The 21,249-nt window shown below is 36.8% G+C and overlaps 3 protein-coding genes across 4 annotated transcripts; 1 reads left to right on the top strand and 2 right to left on the bottom strand.

Moving 5' to 3' along the window:
- Nucleotides 1-1,183: 1,183 nt before the first annotated feature.
- Nucleotides 1,184-3,269, bottom strand: LOC130711112 (cell wall protein DAN4-like). The gene has a single exon (XM_057560601.1). The coding sequence runs from the start codon at nt 3,061-3,063 to the stop codon at nt 2,014-2,016; it is 1,050 nt and encodes a 349-aa protein (XP_057416584.1). The 5' UTR covers nt 3,064-3,269; the 3' UTR covers nt 1,184-2,013.
- Nucleotides 3,270-9,683: 6,414 nt separating this feature from the next.
- Nucleotides 9,684-12,904, top strand: LOC130714318 (uncharacterized). 2 transcript variants are annotated; one of them, XM_057564221.1, is made up of 6 exons: nt 9,684-9,811; nt 10,048-10,176; nt 10,256-10,329; nt 11,136-11,265; nt 11,394-11,714; nt 12,327-12,904. In XM_057564221.1, the coding sequence occupies exons 2-6, from the start codon at nt 10,048-10,050 to the stop codon at nt 12,672-12,674; spliced, it is 1,002 nt and encodes a 333-aa protein (XP_057420204.1). In that variant the 5' UTR covers nt 9,684-9,811; the 3' UTR covers nt 12,675-12,904. The 2 variants fall into 2 exon arrangements, with proteins under 2 accessions (XP_057420204.1, XP_057420203.1); XM_057564220.1 differs by lacking the exon at nt 9,684-9,811 and having other exon boundaries at nt 9,914-10,176.
- A 1,219-nt stretch (nt 12,905-14,123) lies between these two features.
- LOC130714642 (annexin D2) lies at nt 14,124-17,413 on the bottom strand. Its single transcript, XM_057564563.1, has 5 exons — nt 17,250-17,413; nt 16,140-16,285; nt 15,700-15,918; nt 15,134-15,346; nt 14,124-14,608 (listed from the first exon to the last, which is right to left on the bottom strand). The coding sequence occupies exons 1-5, from the start codon at nt 17,323-17,325 to the stop codon at nt 14,315-14,317; spliced, it is 948 nt and encodes a 315-aa protein (XP_057420546.1). The 5' UTR covers nt 17,326-17,413; the 3' UTR covers nt 14,124-14,314.
- Nucleotides 17,414-21,249: the final 3,836 nt, after the last annotated feature.

Raw genomic sequence — 21,249 nt, 5'->3', positions numbered from 1 at the left:
AACTTCTTAAGATTTAATTTCAAAGACAATTAAAACCTCACCCAAAAAAAATGATTAATTCTTTATAAACAAAAACCAAACTTAGAGGAACTACCTTCATAATAATGGTTGCATTAAGTAAATACACGATCATTTCACTTTAAGGTGTTAAGTCAAGGACATTATTCACTGCTCTTATGAATTTAGAATATGGATTGCCATGGAATGATAGGTAAAATATGTTTTAACCTTTGAGCTGACTTTTAATTGTAAAAAAAACTAATTAATTTAAAATTATTTTAAATGTGTTTATATGTATTTATTTTATGTGAGTTAGAGAATTTGACAGGACGCAATTAATTACTTTTGATCTATAGAGTTACTAATTATTATTATTATTTTGAAATATATTTTAAAGATGCATGAGTTATATATCTTAATTAACTTATTTAAAATTTAAAATGTAAAATAAATATAGTGGTTACATATCATGGTTTTTTTTAAGTATAAATTAATGTCATTTAGAGTTACATAAAAGTAAAAAAAAGTTAAAACCTTAAAGACCAAATATCAATCCACTTCAAAGTGTCTAATGATGACAAAAAAAAAATAAAGTATTTCATCCATGGGACAAAAACACTTCTACTTCTACAATTCCATTTACATGGGCTTTACTATTATACAAAAGCTATAAAATAAAATTATTCTTTACATGAAGTTCATTTTGCACGTCCACAAAATAATAAAAAAACACATTCATCTTGAAAAAAATATTCAATTTTCTGTTTTCCATATCTAAATTAATTTGATCTTTTAATTCATAAATTATCTTTTAGTAAACATAACAAAAATAATACATATTTTTAAAAAATCAAGCAAAAATACTAGTTTTATTTATAAAATTTTAAACTTACATATAATTTTTAACTACCCCTTGCAAGGCACGGGCCATATACTAGTACATATCATTCACGGCTTACCCCTCTCACTATCACAATTCACAACATGTTCACTAAACAAATTATTCTAATTTCTAATTCTCACTCAAAGATATTTAAAAAAAAAAATTCTCACTCAAAGTCCCACCCAAATTGATGTCTCACAATTAGGCGTTAAGAGGTATAGTACCTTTAGTTCATTTTTTAGCATATGAATGACTAATGACTAATGTGTAAATTTTAAAAAAGTTATTATGAAGAAAACATAACTAAAAGGTATGAACTCTTCCTTTTAAATGGGTATCCAAGAAATTGCCCTTACAAAGGGCACAATTGTGAAATCAAAGGATAAAAAAACAGAGACACGGTAGTTAGTAGTATCCCAAAGACCCATCCAAAATTACCGTAAAGAAAAGGTCCCTCCCAAAATCATTTTCTAATGTTTTCCACTCCTCATTTCAATACTTTCACCCCCACCGACCCAATAGTGCAAAACAGAGAGTTCAACTTCAACCCGATGATGATGAAGCAGATTCAGTAACAGCTCACAGCAGCAGATCGAAGAAAGATGATGAAGCATAGAACAGATCTATGAGGGCTTTACCAAGTTCTGGGGTACACTTCAACTGGTGCCAGGCAGTTGCGGTGCCGTTTTTGCCCTCATACGGATCTTATTCTTATTGCGTTTAAGAAGCGGCAATTTGTGTGAATCAGAATCACACGACAATTGCGGCATGTCACCGTCGCGGTGCAGCCGCATCACGCGATTTGAAACACTGCCAAGAACACAAAGGAGGAGAAAACACGAGGCGTAAATCCCGTTTATCTTCCAACTCGTCTTAGGTGTTTGCCGGAGCACCACCCTATGAAACACCGTCACATAGTAGTGAAGCCCAACAGCAAAGCCCACGACCACCTGGGCCAGGCCCAGAAACTTCAAGCCCAGCCCACCCTCCGTGGAGAACACGAGTACGAGGAACATGAGAAGCAGCAGAAGGTAGAACACATAAGCCAGTGTCTGAAGCACCTGAAGGAAAACGTAGGTAGAGTGCGCAACGGAGTACAGAAACTTCAACGGTTCGATTCCGGTGACCAATTAAGAGACACAGAGAATGGTGAAGTAGATCGAGAGGTACACTTGGATGAAGATCAGGATCTTCTGGAGGGAGAAGAAGGCTTTGATTCTGGTACAGAGGAGTGAGACTAGGAGCAGAGGGATCAAGATGAAAGCGCAGGAGGCTACGGCGGCGACGGTGGGTGCGTATTTGTTGCCGACGTAAGGTTTGAATCCTTTTGTGATTTCGTCGTTGGCTTTTGTTAGGTAGGCTTTGGAGGTGGTTGTGATTCGCTCCAAATCTGGGATCAGTGTGCGTTGGAACTTGTTTGGTAGATCTCTGAACTCTGAAATTGAAACCAAATCGTCGTCGTCTTCATCATCAATGAACCAACCCGGTGGTGCTTGTTTTGCAGGTTTCTTACTCTGCTGTTTTGTATCGTGAGATTGACTTGTTTTGGATTTGGTTTGCTTGTCGGTGGCAGTGGCTTTTGTAGTTTTGTTACTTGCTTTCACGAGATCCAGTGGTTTCTTGCTTGAAGTGGAAACAGGGGTTGTTGCTTTGGATGTGGAGTTCAGCTTCTTGCTCTTGGGGGTGGTGGTGGAATTGAGCTTCTTCTTGACTGCAGTGTCGGTGGGTGTGGTTTTGGGAGATTCCTTTGTGCTAACCTTGAGCTGTTTGGTTTGATCTTTGAAGTAAAGGTTATTGGATTTGATGGTTTTGGTGGGAGTGGCATTAGATTTGGTTTGGTTTTTTATGGAAATGGTGTTGTTGGATTCGATGGTTTTGGTTTGATTTTTGGAGGATAAGTTACTAGGTTTGGTGGTTTTGGTTTGGTTTTTGGAAGGAGTAGTAGTATTGGATTTGATTAGCTTGGTTTGGGTTGTGGTGGTTTTCTTCTTGAGGGGCTTCTCATCCTGCTCCTCTTTTTCAACCTCTAATATTCTTCTACTACTAACTCTAGTGCTTCTGCTAGTGCTCTCAAGTTGGGGTTTGGAGTAGGAAGTGGAGCAAAGAGAAAGAAAAAGGAAGAGAAGAAGAGAGAACACAAGTACTTTTGTGTAGCAGGAGAAGTAGAAGGGGTGAGCCATTGGCAATGGCTTCCTTCAAGATCTACAGGGTAGAGAGTAATGGTGCATAAATACAGCTTGGCGATATTTAATTATATTTGATTTGTGAAAGAGAAGGAAAATGAGGGTGTTGACCTTGAGGGTCTTGACTAAGGTGCAAGTAGTAAGAGTTAGAAAGTATAAGATGTAATAGATTATAAGAGAAGAGAGATAGAAATAAAAATAGGTGGAAATAAAGTGTATAAAAAAAGATGTGTGTATATATCATTACCCGAGTTGAAATGTGTACTGCCTATGTGGGAACGGGTGATAAGGGGGCTTATCACGGTGGCCTATCACATATTCACATGGCAAATAGTGAGACTTTGTTTTAATAGGGTTCCGCTAACATGGAGCCCGAGAATCATGCTCCAATTTTGGAGCCCTGTTTTTTACCTGTGACCAACAGTTATTTTTATTTTTGAATTTTTTATTCCAAATTCTGTAATTTACATTAAGGTTTAATTAATCAATAAATTTCAATTGAAGCTAATTAATCCAACCAATAGCCTGCTGAGTACCTTCATCTACTTCCATCACCACCACTCCCCTCAACAATCCTCCACACTGGATCTGCCACCACCTCCTCCCAACCCTTCAACCACACAAAGCCGCCACTGCCGCTTTCTGGATCAGCCATAACCACCCTCCCTCTTTAACACAGAAACCCATTCCTTTCACTGAGATTCTTCTTTGACCCGCTGCAAACACAATAACACACACAAAGTTTCAATCTTTTTGGCCTCCTCGTTCCTCTCTCTGGATCTGCATAAATTGGTTGCGGCAAAAGAGTCTGAAGTGCTTCTGTTCCAAATCCGGATCTATACATGATTTGTACGGGATCTGCACTCGTACCGCCGGATCTGCTATAGCAACCCTCCGAAACCCCAATCGCACCGCACCGCACCATCTCGACGAAGGCTGCAGCGAGTGCGGAGAAGGGAAGCGCAGGGACATCAGTGGGTAGCTTCTTCGACAGATTGCCATGGAGAATTACTCACTGTTGTGTCTCTTTTATGGGTGCTGTGGACCTGGCCTGTGCGTGCTTTGCTGCTACTGCTCTGTTCACTTGTTCCCTTTTTCGTTTTTCATTTGTTATGTTTTAGCTTTATGTAGGAGAGTGCTGTTAGTTTTTGCTTTTGCTGTTCTTCTTTGTTGCTGCGTTGTTCTTCTTTGCTTGAGGCTTCTTGAACTTTCTAGCCTCTTAGCTATGTCTGTATCTTTTCCTCTGATGAAATATATTCAACTTTCTAACTCATGGTGTTTTTATCTGCTACCTAACTCATGTAATCAAGTACCGAAAAATCAATTTAATTCAAGAAAGATGGCGTGCATATTTTAGATCTGATTCATCTTCTCTTTTTCTCTTAAATTTTCTTGTGTCAGATTTATCTTTCACCTTCTCAGGTTTTATGATCTAGAGATTTATGGGAATGAATGGATGAATTCTGAGTTTGAGTTGTGGGGGAAGAAGATGAAGGTGGAAAAGGAAGAAGATGAGTTTTTTTTTTTTGAACAGTTTATGAGGTTTTTATTAACTTAAACCGTTATTACAATTTTATAATTAAATCTTTTTTTTATATATATAAAAAAAGTGAAGGGTGATGGCAGGTCAAAAGAAGGGGTCTAAAATTGGAGCCTGGAAAATAAGGCTCCACAGTAGCGGGACCCTGTAAAATTTTCGGCATTTAGCTACCTACACTGTTTCACCGGCCCCGCATCTATTGCTGCATCACTTCACTTGCTCTGTTTACTTTTTCATTTCCCCTGTCAGATCCTATTCCTATGCATGTATAAAGAAACTTTTTCTCTTTTTCTTCTATAAGAGCATCTCCAATGGTAGGAACTTATTTTGAGACTTAACTCAATTTTTGTGGACCCAAATTGCCACATAGGATATAAGACACCCATAAGGTCTTCATGCACATTTCACTCTAGTGGTTGAAATTTTATTTTACTTTTGACTGGACTCACAATACCCAATATATTTATATTATTTATTTCCCTCTTTAATTTTCACTTTGATTATGGTATTGAAGGAGAGAGAAAAAAATATTATTTTATTTAAGATCCCACATTTGAGAGTACCTGAGCTAAGGCACGGATCTTAGCTTTTGCTAAGATCTCATGCCATGTATGATAGCTTCAATAGTGAGATCTAATAAGATCCGGATCTTATTTTAAGGTCCCAAAATAAGGACTCCATTGGAGATGCTCTAAGTTATTGGTGCCTACTAGGGTGGACTCTTTAAAATATGGTCCACCGGTGGTCCACTGTTTAATTACCGTTAGATCTTAGAACCTAAGAATATTCCTTAAATGAATGACTAGGATTGAAAGGACGATAAGAAGGTAAAAATGTAAGATTATTTCTTTTATTAATTAAAAGATAAAACAAAAAACCTCTGAAAATCATACTCATTACAAACCAATGAATTTTACATTTCAAAAGAGATTCACAAATCAATTTAGACTCTAGAGTTTCTCAGTATCAATGATGATTTCCGGCACATGAGCACAATGAAATTAAGAAAATTAACATTCTGAAAGACTAAACCCCAGTAAATACAAGTAAGTGACTCAACCCTTGACACGCATCAAGCAATTCCTTCAATCTCAAAATTGAAGAACAAAATCAAAATGTTAATATGGCCACCTTTAATCAAGAAACATCAAAATATTGATTGATCTTGCCACTTCCCCAGCTTGAATCAGTAAAATAAAAAAAAATGCTAGATTGTGAAATACCTAGAAGAGAAGATTATTCAAAGCTTCAAACTTGAAAACTCTAGATGACAAATTCAAATTTAATATGCTCATCATCAAAACAAGAACAATCAACTCTAGATGATGAGATCCAGGTTCGTCTTCATTGCAGATTTGAGCTTCTCACCGTCTGGGTAGATCTGAGAATACCAAGCCATGGATCTTCCCAAAAGCCTCATTGAGAATCCTCACTCTCTGCTTTCCTCAACACTCTAACAACCTCTTCGTTCACCTCCTCAATCTAATCATCCCCTCCTTTCACCGATTGCGCCGTCACGCACGACCCGTACGCAGCCTCAGCTTCTTGGCATAGTCCTCGTGCATCTCATCCATCCTCAGGAGAGCCTGAAACACGTGAACGTCGGTGTCGGAAATATCCAGAGGGAGAAGGTGTGGGTGATGTTAAGGTCGGTGAAGAGTTGGGTGAGTGAGGGTAGCACTTTGGGGTGGTTCAGGTTTGAGGAAAGTGGAGGTTCCTGCGTGGAGGTGGATAGGTTTGGGGATCTTGCTGGTGCAAGAGGTGGCTAAGGAAGGGATCTGATATGGTGGAGAAGGTTCTAGATCTGGGTTAGATCTCTGGAGGGATGAATTTTAGGGTTTAACTTTTTTTTACAATTATCTATAGTAAATTACTTTAACACCCATGGTCCATGGGTGGACAAAAAAATAAATTGTCCACCCTAGTGGGCACCTAAGTTATTAATTATGAATAAAACTTTTGCCTTTGTGGAGACGGATCTGAGTCTTTAAAGCCATTCACAATTTTGCTTGCTTGACATTATTGCACTCAGGACACCAAGGATATCACGAGCTCCGACCATTGTTCCTGCCACCGCGGTTCATCAAACACGGATTAAAGTGCCCCTCAAAGCCATCTCAAATGTATGTTGGGGTTGTCTAAATGTCATCTTAAAGTTGCTTGATTCTTGTCTTGACTCTTGACTCTTGAATATAACTTCCCTCAAGATGAAATAAAAAGCTACTCAAAATTGAAGCACTAAATTGCAATCATAAGGGTGTTCAAACTTTTAATGTTAGTAAGGTTGATAAAATTGCGGTCCAAATCGAATGATAGGATGATTTTACGTACCTACCCCCCCTCTTCATGCTTGATCTTTCTTATGCTGAATGCTATTTTGGTGAATTTGTGTGGGATTGCCATGCTTGCTCGTAAAATCACAAGAATGTTTAAGTTGGGTTCCCATAATTTACAATTAGAGAAATTTTTGCAGGGTACAAACCCAACACATCATTTTTGGGCACTTGTGTAGAATCTTCCAATCCACTTGTGTTACCCTCCCATAATTTATGATTTTGTGCTCCCTCTTCCATCCTAGTAGGACTTTGTCAACCTTTATTACTTTTTTTATTTGTAGTTTTTACTTACCCGAAAAGATTATATTTTTGCTAGTTATCTTCCTTTGTAACCAAAAAATTTGATATAAGGAGGAAATTAAGAAGCACGGGACACATAATTGTTAGCTACGTTTATAAACAAAACTTAAGGCGATATGTAATGTAAGTAAAAATTGAGTGTTACCTAGCTCTATCACTCTAGGAGTGGAACGTCTAAGCTACTCATTTAGGCATAAACTCAATAATTATTAATCGTTGATGCTCAAGTTATCAGCAGAATGAGAAGATTACTAGTTTTTCTCCAACTCATAAAGGTGTTCTCTAACTTCTAATGTTGTGACGGAAACAGTTAGTCTTAGAAATTTATTTTGCACAGTCCTAGCGCTAATTTCTCTTCAATAAACATATTTCCTTTTAAGATTATCGGTCTGTAGAAGACTAGAAGTGACATTTTACCTAGCTAAAGAGAAATCATCAACACTTTTTCATTCATATGACTTCAATCAACTTTTCAAATAATCTTACAAATAAATGTTTATGTACTAAGTACCGGTGATATCAGTTGCTAACCAAAACACACTTTTTTTTTGTTCAAATATTTGTATCATATCAGTTGAATTATATAATGTTCTTTTTTTAAACTTAAATTATATGATCTTACATAACCCAACGGGTCTCGATAGCAATAGTAAAAATTTACTATAGGTTAAGAGTTCAATTCCTATGAACTGCACTATTGGAGAATATATTTGATATTCACCGTATCTGGGTCGAAATTACGAGAGCAATTAAAAAAATTAATGTTACATTATTAAAAAATTTGACTAAAACAATCCTTTCTCATGACATGCTTTACCAAAAAAACGGTTGCAGCTCCTCCATTTTTTTCTAGGCATTTTTTTCTAGGCTCAATCATTTGAAATAAATTCATGAATGAGAAAGAAAAAATATTTTTCTTTGATAGATGTCACTATCTGTTTGGAAAACAATTATATTTCTCATTCAATAATCGTATTTGAGCTTGTGTTGTCATTCTTACCGTTCTAATTTTTTTTTTTGAAAGTCTTAGAAGTCTAATTTGCTTAACCCTACGTCAACATTTTATTGTGCAAACTTTGAATTAAATCTAGTCATAGGTGCACCAATGATACTTAAGATAAGTAAAATATTATTTTTATATTTTATCACTAATGTTAAATCTCATTAGAGCATCTCCAATGGAGTCCTTATTTTGGGACCTTAAAATAAGATCCAGATCTTATTAAATCTCACCATTGGGGGTATCCTACATGACATGAGATCTTAGTTTTTGCTAAGATCCGTGCCTTAGCTCAGACACTCTCAAATCTGGGATCTTAATTAAAATATTATTTTTTCTCTCTCATTCAGTACCAGATCCAAAGTGAAAAATAGAGGGAAAGAAACTGAAACTGAATCTGATCCAATTTCATTGATAAAGAATGATAATAATATATAAATTACAAACATAATGTTACAAAGATCAAAGATCAAAGATCAGATTACAAAAAATTGGGAAAATAGAAAGAAAACCCTAAATTTCCTAAAAATAAAAAACCCACAATCAGACTTCTCACTGTGGTTGGCGTGTCCTCACTGTGGCTTCCACAATCAGCTCCTTCACCTTGCTAAAAATAAAAAACCCACAATCAGACTTCTCACATGGAGGTGGATGTAGGTTGGTGGAGGAGAGGAGATGAGGTGAGGTCGCGGTGGAAAGAGGAAGAGAGAAAGGAAGGGAGAGGAAGAAAACTGAGGGGCGGTTTAGGAGGAGTAGGGCGGCGGCGAAAATAAGGTGAGGGGCGGAGGAAGAAGAGAGAAAGGAAGTGAGAGGAAGAAAACTGAGAGGCGGCGGAAATAAGGTTTGTGTTAGGAGCATCAGAGGGTGAAGGTTCATACTAGAAGGTTTGGGCCTTTTTTTCTGCCCGTTTGGGCCTTTTTTTTTAAATTCCGTTTTTTTTATATAATTTAAATTGTATTGAATTTATAATTTAATTTAATATTACGTGGATATAAATAATATAAATATATTGGGTAGTGTGGGTCCAACTAAAAGTAAAATAAGATCCCAACCACTGGAGCAAAATGTGCATGGAGACCTTAAGAATGTCTTAAATCCTATGTGGCAGTCTGGGCCCACAAAAAGTGAGTTAAGTCCCAAAATAAGATCCCACCATTGGAGATGCTCTTAGAACATCTAGAACTAAATGATTTAATCAAATTTTTTCTAGCATCATTTAAACAATGCATTTGACTTATCAATCAAAATCGAAATACAATTGAAAAAAGTCAAAATTTAAATTTTTAATCCTTCAGCGGATGGTACAATTCTTTGATAATCCCAACAATTTTTAAAATTTTTAATCATAGTTTTTTGGTCTTTAATCATAGCTAACTTTACTTTTCAACCATGTTTTCTGTTTTTAATTCTTAAAAGTTCAAACATAAAAAAGAAAAAGAGTCAAGTAGCGTAGTACACTATAATTAGGTAGTTATAATAAAGGATTAGAATTAGAATGCCAGAGCAAAAAGAGCGAGAATCATCCCATTCCACCCAAAACAGAAATCCACAGCGGAGTTTTGCTCATTTGTGAGTTGTTGTTGTTGGGTAGCAGTTTCTATTTCATTGCATTTGAAAAAAAATTCAAAGAAAAAGATAACGTTTGTTTGTTTTTGTTTATATAGTCCCTTATTGTTGAAACACATTTTCAAATCTGGTGAATAACACGAACACCACACCTCACATCACAAATTCACATTCACTCACACAATCAAAACGCACCATTTCCTCTCACTCCAAACTAACAAACAAACACGAATTAACAGATGATGCACAGAAACTCGCCTCGCAGAAACTCCCAAACCTGCACCTCCGATCTCCTCACATGGCCGGAACTCCCTCCGCCGGTCTCCGCCGCCTCCGTTCCCACCGCCACCACCCACCGCTCTCACCAGGTTCTTTCAATTCTTTTCATTATTTCATTTTCCGCGTTTCTGACCTCGAAATTAACATCGCTCTTCGTCGCGTTCACAGCCTTCCGATCAAATGAGCGATGTTCTCCGCCGCGACCAGCTCACCGACGAAGAAGCACAGACTCTAACTAATACGTAAAGTCTTTTCCCTTTCAATTTTCAATGTGCATTTAAATCCATTTCTGCCCCCTTTTTTTTGTGTTTTTGATGAATTTTCCTTTTCGATTGCTTATGCCTTTGATCCGATTCGTTCTTCTTTTGGTTGCGTATGTGGTTTGGCTTCACCATTTCTTGATTTGCTGTACAATGTTTTGAAATCTTGTAAACAATTCTAATAATTCATTGCTTGCTGATATGAACATGTTAAGAAGAAGTTCATAATTGGCATCCTGTGTTCCCTTGTTGAACTTCGAATTGTGTTATGCTGAGCAATTGTCATGAAATTCTTTCTCAACATTACCTTTTTTAGGTTTAAAGCATGACTTGATGTGAGTAATATTCATTGATTACATCTGTTGATTGTTAACCTATATATTTCTGACATAAATTGTGTCTTTTAGACTTTGTTTGGGGGGTTTTAGCGGAAGGGAAGGGAACGAATTAGGGAAGGGAAGGGAGGGAACCCGCGATTCGGAGAAGCTCAACAAAACAACTTAGGGTTGGTGTGTTTTTCAGAAATTTCCCAAATTGTTCCCCCTTTCTTAAAAAACTTCCGAATAAGAGGAGGACTTCTCATAATCGTCTTTACCTTCCCTTCCCTTTCCCCTTGGTGTATATTAGAGTGCATGTATACTGCAGCATGAATATCTGATATGATTTTAATTTTTGTGTGCAAATCATGTATTTAGAAACTACAGCATGTTGGCTACTAGCTTAGTTCAAAGGTTCGTGTTAATTACCTAATATCGTTGTCAAACATATCCTTCTTGTATGTCGCTCAGGAAGCCTTGCTCGGAGTATAAGATGAAAGATGTAACTGGAAGTGGTATATTTTCTACCAGTGCTGAAGATACCACACCAGAAGCCGATTCTGAAATTTCAAAAAACAAAGCAAGTATACGCGTAAATCAGGTATAAAAGATGATTACCTTGTTCCTGAGGGCAATTTGAGATTTGGTCGTATGAATGTGAGATTTCTCAAATATTAACTCTATTGTAATAACAGTTTTCTTGTTTTATTCCACGCAATTGCATCTCAGCAAGCAACGAATTATGGAAAAAGCCAGATATCATTCTACACTGAAGAAAGCGTTTCTCCTAAGAAACCAGCCTCTATACCTGAGGTAGCAAAGCAGCGTGAGCTGAGTGGAACGTTCCATAGCGAAGAACCAGACGCAAAGACTCAGAAGCAAACAACAAGTGCCAAAACCAAGGAGCTCAGCGGAAGTGATATATTTGGCCCTCCTCCAGAAATTGTGCCTCGTTCAGTGGCTGCTGCGGGCTTTACAGACTCAAGAGATCGCATTGACATGGAAGAATATCTTCCACGAAATGTGCACACATCTGTGAGAGTTTCTAATGTAAGTGTCTTCTGGGCATGAGAATCCATCTTGTCATCTTATTTGTCATTTACATTGAATGAATGGCTAAAGAAATTTTTATACATCCCTTCCTATGGCACCTACATGACTATTTGTAGTTTTGAATTTGACCTTTGATGGTTCACCACTGTCCTCTTATGCTTCCCTGAAAGCCTATTTTAAATGCAGATGAATTTGTCTTATTATATGAAGATATAACCCAAGAGTTGTAATTGAAAGTGTTGGGAAATACCCTATTGGGGGATTATTAAGATGTTCTAATTTCTATCATAATAATATTTGTTCCCTCACCAAAATGTGATCCTGTTAGAGCCGAACAGCACAGGCATTGTAATTGTATTGAACAGGTCCATCGGTTTGTCTACATGGTTTTGTAGTTTCTATATTAGGTTTCATTTTTTCTTGCACTTTGAAATTTGTTCTTTTTGTGGTTAATACAAGGGATGTGTTTCTCTTAGTTCGACTATGCTGACACTATCATTTTTCTGAAATAAGATATATATTCTTCAATTTCTTTTGGATTTGTTTGCCCCTTTAACTAATGTGATTTTTCCTCCTCCTTATGTTCATATTTTGACCTTTTTTTTAAAGCCTGCTGGTGGCCAAAGTAGTATCGTGTTTGGTGATGAACCAGCTCAGAACACATCAAAGAAAATACATGACCAGAAGTTAACGGACCTGACGGGCAATAATATTTTCAAGGATGACGCTCCTCTAGGAACAGTGGAAAAGCTTCGGAGCAGCGCAAAACTTAGAGAAATGGCTGGGAGTGACATATTTGGTGATGGAATAGCAGAAAACAGAGACAAAATACTAGGTGGCCGCAGACACCATGGTGGAGGGAGTGACATATTTGCTGATGGTAAGGCAGAAAACAGAGACAAGATACTAGGTGCCCGTAAACCCCCTGGTGGAGGAAGCAGCATTTCCCTGACTTGATGTTTAAATTTAAATTCGTCCCCTTTAATTTCCTTGTTCTGTAAGTTTCCTGAACTGGATTTCCCTCCTTTTGACTGGAAATGGAAGGAGCAGTGAAATGGATTATCACTTATCAGCATTGTATATTCATGGCAAAACCTCCGATGCAGTATAACTAGTTTGTGTTGCTACAATGAGTGCAAATGGTTTATTTATTTTGATATACAAAATCATAAGAAAATTGTTTTTTCTTTTCTTGGAATACTAAATTATTTGATATATTCACGTTTTGCTCTGTTTATGCTTTGTCTATTTCTTGATTGTTTCCACCAACTATAAAGATGAACAAGTAGATATAAAACTTTAGTGAGCAAGACTTATACAAACACGAGAAATGTTTTTAGAATTTCAGATTCCAAAGGATGATTTTGAGAAGAACAAAAACAAACCAGCAACAGATGACCATAACCATGCAATAAGAAGCAGCACGGTTATCCTTAATAACACCTCAACAGCTGTGCAGGGGTGTTCAAAAACTGGATATGGTTAAAACCAAACCATATCCACTTTAAAACCGGTTTTACAATTTGGATTTTTTAACCGATCCAGTTTTGATATCTCAAACCGGTTATAAAACCGGTTTTTAATCTGGATCCGGATTTAACCAGTTTAAAACCGGTTATGTTTAAAACCGGTTTTAAACCAGTTTTAAAATCCGGATTTAGTTCAGAAATCAGTTTTTAAAACTGGATTTGGTTGAAAACCGGATTTTAAAATTGGATTTGGTTCAAACCGGATTTTAAAACTGGATTTTGAAAATATAATTGGTCATTTCATTTTTCTAATATGATATACGATCAAATTTGTCTTAGATGATGGACTAAAAAACGTGAATATAACTTTTATGAGTTTCCCGTAACACGAAGAATAGGATGAACATACACCAAATGAAATTAGGATGAACATAAAAATAAAGAAAAACCGGTTGGATTTTTGGGCGGCGGCGGCGAGATTTTTGGGCGGCGGCGAGTTGGATTGGAATTGGGAATTAGGGTTCTTTCATGGTTGAAACATGGAATTGAATTTGGGTTTTGGAAATTGGAAGTAAAACCGGTTATGAATTAGGTATATGAATAATGAAATATTGAATTTTTAAAAATATTGAATTTGGTTTTGGATATGGTAATTCGGTTTTTTAACCAAATTTAAAAACTGGATATCCATATTTGTATCCACTTTAAAAACTGGATAAATTAAAACCGGTTTTATATGAAACCGGATTTTCTGGATATGGTTATGGTTTGGTTATGGATTGGTTATTGAAACCGGATTTTTTGAACACCCTGTGCTAATTGGAAGCACAGCCACAATTTCGAACATAACACGACCTTACTAACAAGGTACATTCTATAGGCAGGAGTTTCATGAGTTGTTGGTCAACTGTAGGAATAATTGATCCTGATTCCTCAATAACAAACAATAGCAAATCTTTCTCTTTATTTAAGGAGGCAAAGCGTCTTGAACTTCTTGCCATACTCGAAACATATTATTTCACACATCTCTCACAAACATGGTGTCCAAAGACCCACAACAAAGTTACATTGATGATAAAAAGGAAAAACAGACAGTAATCTCATGACAACAGAGCAGAGTAAGAACACTTAATCATCATGTCCCATCAGAGCAAGAAGAATTTTCTGATAGTCTCCAGAAGTGTCATTGGCGATTGCACGGTCCAGCGGAACACTATTTCTTTTTTGATACTCCTCTGCAATTTTCTGTAAATCAACTTCAGCTCTAGTTGTTACCACTCTAGTAAGAGCCCATTCATCAGTTCCCGTCTTGTTTATAGCCAGCCTTAAGAGCTCCTCAAAATATTTCTCAGGATAGGTCAAGCTCTTAATTGTTGCCCTCAATAAATTCAGATATTCATCATCTGAATCAGTTTCCAGATCCTGCGACCAAAAATGAAAAACCTATGGTCAGTTTGACTACAAGTGAATGATTTAATCTTACAATTGTTTGATGATAAATTCTATCATGTCTCCTTTTTTTTAACTAACAGTGTAAACCTGAATACAATCCCTCAAAAAGTAGTAATTAATTCATCCACACAATTATTATCACTGGAAATCTTGTTTCTTGAAATGAACATTAACATGTCTGTTTGGTTCAGTTTGAAAGTGCTTTCACCCAACAGAGGTCCAAAGCCTCTTTCACGTTTGGGGCATTGGAATGTGTAATCTCGAATTCCAATGCCCCAAACGGACTTCCGAACTGAAAACCAAACACAGCCGAACATTGTTGACATTTGACAACACAAGCTCCGCATTGTATTAGATCTGCCAATTTCCTGAGATAGTTGTCAAAGAAAATTTGCACTCTGCCTAAGTGTTCTTGTAGTTGTAGGTACTAAAGCAAAAAGTAAGCATTAAGTTGAAAACAAAGCAATGTGTCATGAATGGCCAAAACATTTATACCTTGTCTATTTCATTCCCAAATTCATTGTTGTAGTGATTTAGAGTTGCATTTAGCTGTGCTTTACTCCTTGTTGTTATAACCCGGAGCAGGTCCTCATGATTGTAGGCCTTCTCTGCAATCTTCTCATGAAGCAATTTAGCCTCAGATTTTGCCAGTATCATGTTCACCTCATCCCCATCATAACGGAATGTCCCCACAAGAGGAACCAAAAGCTGATATTGAAATATCAGAAATAAAGTTTCATCATGTAAAAAAAATGTTGAAAAATAACAATTCAGCCACAACATAAGAATGACAAAAATAGACTATTACCTTCTAAACCTAATGATTGACTATAATGAATTTATCCACCCTCTTAAGATGCATATATTTTTAGAACATATCTGTTCTTTTGACATATATCTGAGGTACATTTCTACAAGTTAAAGGTTCTCCTTTAAGTTGAAAAGTCTTATACTCCATAAAATTTGAAAGATATCAAATGAAATCAAGATATCAACAATTATGGAAGGAATGCAAGTTTCTCGATCAAGATATCAACAATTATATTAGAAGTTAAGGCTACCTTGCGGATGTCCCCAGAAGTATGATAGGCAACGTCTTCTTCAATGGACCTCTTGAAACGAGCTTGGTATGCTTGCTTTGCCTTAAAGAGGTCAAGTGAAGATCTAGTGGAAGCAATTTCCATTAGGATCCAGTTGTTTTTAGTCAACCTCTTAGTGGCTTCATTAACTAAAAAAGCATCGCGCTCAGCAGGACCCAATGTCCACAACACCACAGCCCGCTGTTATATTCAAAACATTAGACAGGAAAAAATTCTCATAAACTGCACCTATCTGTTTCCTTTAGTCATTGTTACCATAAAGAACACTGAAATCGAGTACTAAGGAAATTGAAAAGTCTATAACTGATATCAAAATTGAACTACAAATAAAATAGGCGTCAACTGGAGATTGATTCACAATTTCACATACAGAAGCTAGCTATCAAAAGATTCAAACTGACCTCAAAGTCACTTGAAAGTTCTTTGTCTAAATCAGTGAGAAGATCTTCGCCATAGGTTTGAGAGTAAGTTTCGTGAATCAACTTACGCTGAGCTGCATTTCTATGAGCGAGGATTGATATTATCAAGTCTTCGTTCGTTCCCCATCCTGCAAAGTTATATCAAAGTGAGAATAATTGAGTCAAAAATTATGTAACCAGAGAATAGAAAAGACCTCATGCCAAGAGAAATTAAACAAAGGAAGAACGTAAATTCGCTTATCTAAACAGTGAACACAACTCAATCACTCAAACTTTCAATTTTGCTATATGTTAATTTTTTCTGGCATCATTCTGCACTTCATATCATTGAGTTTGAACAAACTTGGACAACATAAATAAAAATAAAAATCCTACCAATTATGAAGGTAGCGCTTAGTTTATTTACGTGCTGAATTACTTTACCGTTCTATTTAGTTCGTGTTTGGATTAACGTATGTCACAATTGATTTTGGTAAAACTGATTTCGATAAAATTGATTATGGTAAAACTGAGTTGAAACAAAGTGATTTATATTTGAATACATTTATGAAAAAATGATGGGTAATGTTGTGAAATTTAAGTTGTAAAATGTTAGAATTGATTTTCTTCAACAGAAAAGTTACTCTCTCTAGTTTTACCAGAATTGATTTTAGATTTGAAATCAATTCTCCAAAAGAACTCCCAATGGAAAAACAAACACTTAGTTCTTTACAGAATGCAAACAAAGTAGTTAATAAGATCAGCAAGAAAAGCAAATGAGAATGAAATTAGATTAAAAAAAAAGATGAAATCAAATCTGAATAATCATCTGCATTCATCAAGATGAAATTACTAACAGTAACCATAACTGTATAAACCAAACACATAGCATCACATTATGGTAACACAGACCTGTAATGCATATATGTAAAACATGATCAGAAGCGCTACAACAAATTATTCCATGATCTCGATCAGATAAACATACCTATAGAATTAAATGCATAGATCTAGAAAATGTAAAGCAATCGATGATCCATTATATGATTAACAAAAATCAAAAGTCAACGAAATGAAAAGAAGTGAGTGAGTGAGTGAGTGAGTGAGGGATACCTTGAAATGCTTTGCGTAATTGCTCGCTGTCTTCAGCAGGAGAAGGAACTTGAGAAGGAACCTTCAAGGTCGCCATTGTGTGATCAAGATCTCAGTTAAGAAGAAGAAGAAGAAGAAGAAGGTGACGTTGACAAATGATAGCAATGTGGTAATGGGAGCTTAATCATTTATACAGAACATAGTACGACCTGGTTTCGCCACGTGAAAAATAAAAAAAACAATTCCTTTTTTTTTTAATGAGAAATTTTGTTTGTTTCCTTGAAAAACGAAGAGATGTAAAGATAGAACTTAAAATGAGGTTGTTGAAGAGGCAGATATGAAGAGAAAAAGATAGTATTAAATAAGTATTTGCAGAAAATTGTCTGAATAATATACCTCATGTTCAATTATTAAAAGGCTTATTAGCACTTTTGGTCCCCCAGGTTTCAAAAATGTGCAAATGAAGTCCCTCACGTTTAAAAATAGCATTTTGGTACTCTGACGTTAGTCTCCGTTAACAATTTTGGTCCCTCAGCTGATTTCTGTCCAAAAGTTAACGTTTTTTTGCTAACGTGGAATTTTTAATAATTATTTTTTTGAAAGTAAATAAAATTTAATAGTTAAAATTAATTATAAAAAAACATCTTCTTCATCATATCTTCTCATCTTCATCGTTTCTCTCTTTCTGCATCATCTTGTCCATTTCTTCTTCAGCCCCAACCCCATCAAAACCCTAACCCCAACCTCCCAGTCTCCCATTAAGAGAAAGAGATCAAGTGAGGGATGAAAGGGGAAAATAGATTGAGACGGTGAGGGATGAAAAATGTTAGATCTTGGTTCGGAGAGTGATCTGAGGGACGAGATCGAGGGGAAAACGGTAGCACGACGCGACTGGCATAGGTGAAATGGCACAGCGGCGAGTCCTGGGCACGACGGAGGGGAGGGTTTGCTTGTTGTTGAGATGGATATCTGGGACGCATTGGAGGTGCGATGGACCCAGAAACCCCTCTCTATTTCTGAATCGCTGCTTCCCTCTCTGTTTTTGAATCTCTACTTTCTCTCTCTAGATTTTTCGAATCAAGATAAGTAAAGGATAGAGGCGGCGGTCGTGATTCGTGTTTGGGGCTGAGAAAAGAGGTGATGGCGGATGAGTGTTTTGCGAAGATGAAGAAATGGTGAAGCGTTCCATGGTTGAGGCGGCTGTGTGGTTTTCTCCTCTTCCAAAAGAAAGGTCATCTCGCCTCTTATCCCAATCTCGTGGCTCTAACGCTCTTTCCTTCACTCTGTGGCGGCTTTGTGATTGTTTCATGGAATCAAGCTCTGAATTAGTGACAATACAATATATAATTCGTTCCATGGAATCAACCTTTTTTGTACAGACATTCTGAACTATTTTTTTTCAATTCAACGTGTTTATTTTGGATATATATATATATATATATATATATATATATATATATATATAAATTGGCATCAAACTCTTTCCAAATCATCTTGATCCTATCTACCCAAACAAATCCCAAATATTCTGAGTTTATCCTTATAGATACAAACAGTGTAGAAATCAAGCATTTTAGGGATAAATCTAATAACTCCCTAATCACTCATTCTACACTCCAAATCCTTCGTGTCCTTCGTCCTACTGACTTTGGACCTAACCCAAATAGCTACAAAAAATTCTCTCAGAACTTTGACCCTGTAGGCTTCAACTATTGGGACTATATTAAAGCTTGGGAAAATACAATCCTTGGTCTACAAAATCAAAATTTCAAACATTCTTGGCTCATTTATTTTAAATGGTCCAACAAATATTCTTTTCCAAATTGGTTTCACTCTTGGTGGGATTTCTTTGGACCAACTATGGAAATCTTTCCCCATATATATATATATATATATATAACTTGTGCTTTGTCTCCATAATCTGAAAAAAAAATTCCTGTTAATGAGTTTTATTTTCTGGGTTAAGATGGTGAAGATGTAGAGGAAGAAGATGAAGATCATAATGTTTCTGGGTAATGGGTAATGGTGAAGAGATGGAAGCATGTGCAACTCACATGGGTGAGTCTAATGAAGTCTTCTCTCTCCTAATGTCATGCCATCTCACTTTAAAAAATTCCACGTCAGCAAAAAAACGTTAACTTTTCGACGGAAATCAGCTGGGGGACCAAAACTGTTAACGAAGACTAACGTCAGGGTACCAAAATGCTATTTTTAAACGTGAGGGACTCCATTTGCACAATTTTGAAACCTGGGGGACCAAAAGTGCTAATAAGCCTTATTAAAAAAACAAATCATTTTTGTCTCTTTTACATAATTTTAACTTTTTCCATACTTAAGAAACTTAACCTTCCATTCAAATATTGGCATATATAAGTCTCTGTGCCCTGTGTCTCTGTTTGTTTCAACCTTTGGTAGGGCGGGATCGCTGGTCTTGACGGATGTTTGGGCATCATCATCTTCCAATGAGGCTATCTTCAAGAAGAAGGACCATGTTGTGTCAAAGAATTTTGCACTATGTGGTATCCTCTACTAATAATAATATTGTTTGAGGTGAACCCTAATGTGGACTACTTTTAAAGTGGTCTAATTTTAGATAACTTTTTTTAACTTGCTATAACAGGTCAACACATTTTTTTTTAAAAAAATTTAATATATGATAAATATTTAATGATATTTTTTCTTTAAAAAAATAATATGCTGACCTACTATACACAGTCAAAATAGGTGGTAATAAAATTACACCACCTAAAAATGATGCATATTGACGTAAGGGAATAGTCTGCAAGACGTTCTATTTATCTTAAAAGTCGCGACTTCTCTAGAAAGTATTGAGTCTTCTATACCCTGACAATGTCCTAGAAGTTATTCGTGGGTTGGAGGAAGAATTTTGGAGAATGTTCTCTTCGTAATAGTGCCGATCTGGGTACTTTTACCGGCTTTTGGGAGCCTCATTTTGACGCAGTTTGTATAATTTATTTTGGCTTAATTGCAGTTTTCGTCCCTGATGTTTACCTCTTGTGCAATTTTGGCCCCCTTTGTTCTGATTGCGCGATTTAGATCATCTATGTTTCAAATAGTTAAAATTGGGCCCTCCGTTAGTCAACCGTCTAATTGCTAACGACAATGCTATTTTCATCTCCTTCATTTACTATTTGCACCCCTCCTTCAGAGATAAAAAAAATAAAAAATTATTATTTCTATTTTATCATTAAATGTAAATCATAAATTTTTTATTTTACCCTCACCCCTTCATCTTCTTCCCCCTCTCTCTCACACTCAAAACTCCACCAACCACCCACCACCAACCCCACCCACAACCCCTTCTTCAACTTCACCTCCCCCACCTTCTACCAGCCACCACCCCCACTCACCGCCACCACCCACCCCACCACCACGGCCCCCCACCCCCCCTTCATCTTCCCCAACGCACCCCACAGCTACCAGCAGCCACCCCACCTTCATCTTCCCCAATCCACCCCGCCACCCACAGCCACCAGCCGCCGCCACCCACCTTCATCTTCTCCAACCCAACCCACTCTACCCACCGCCCCCAACCCACTCACTCTTCTCACCCACCTTTTCACCTTCTTTCAACCCAGAGATCAATTCAACCCTCCCACCTCTTCATCTTCGTTGCAACATCATCTCCCATCTTCAGAGATTGAATCTAAATCAGACCTTCTCTTCTTCGTTCCTCTGAAATCTTGGTGGTCATGGGTTTTCTCAATCTGGATTTTTTGGGTTCTAATCTAGGTTTTCTGGATTGGGGTTTTATGGGTTTTCTTTGTTTGATTTATTGATTTGTTCTGGATATATTGTTGTTGTTGTTTGCTTGTAGATGGGGATGAAGATCAAAGATGTTGGGGTTTTGGGTTTGCAATTTGTGGGTTGGGTTGGGGGGTTGTCGGTGGGGAGGAGAAGAAGAGTGGTGGTGGTGGTGGTTGGGTGGTGAGGAGAATGATGGTGGTGGTTGGGTGAGGAGGAGAAAAGAAGAAGATGATGAAGGTTGAGGAGAAGAGAA

This window comes from Lotus japonicus, chromosome 4 (assembly GCF_012489685.1).
Source record: "Lotus japonicus ecotype B-129 chromosome 4, LjGifu_v1.2".
NCBI lineage: Eukaryota > Viridiplantae > Streptophyta > Magnoliopsida > Fabales > Fabaceae > Lotus > Lotus japonicus.
Note: the sequence above shows the minus strand (reverse complement) of the source record. Positions and strands in the feature narration are given on the sequence as shown.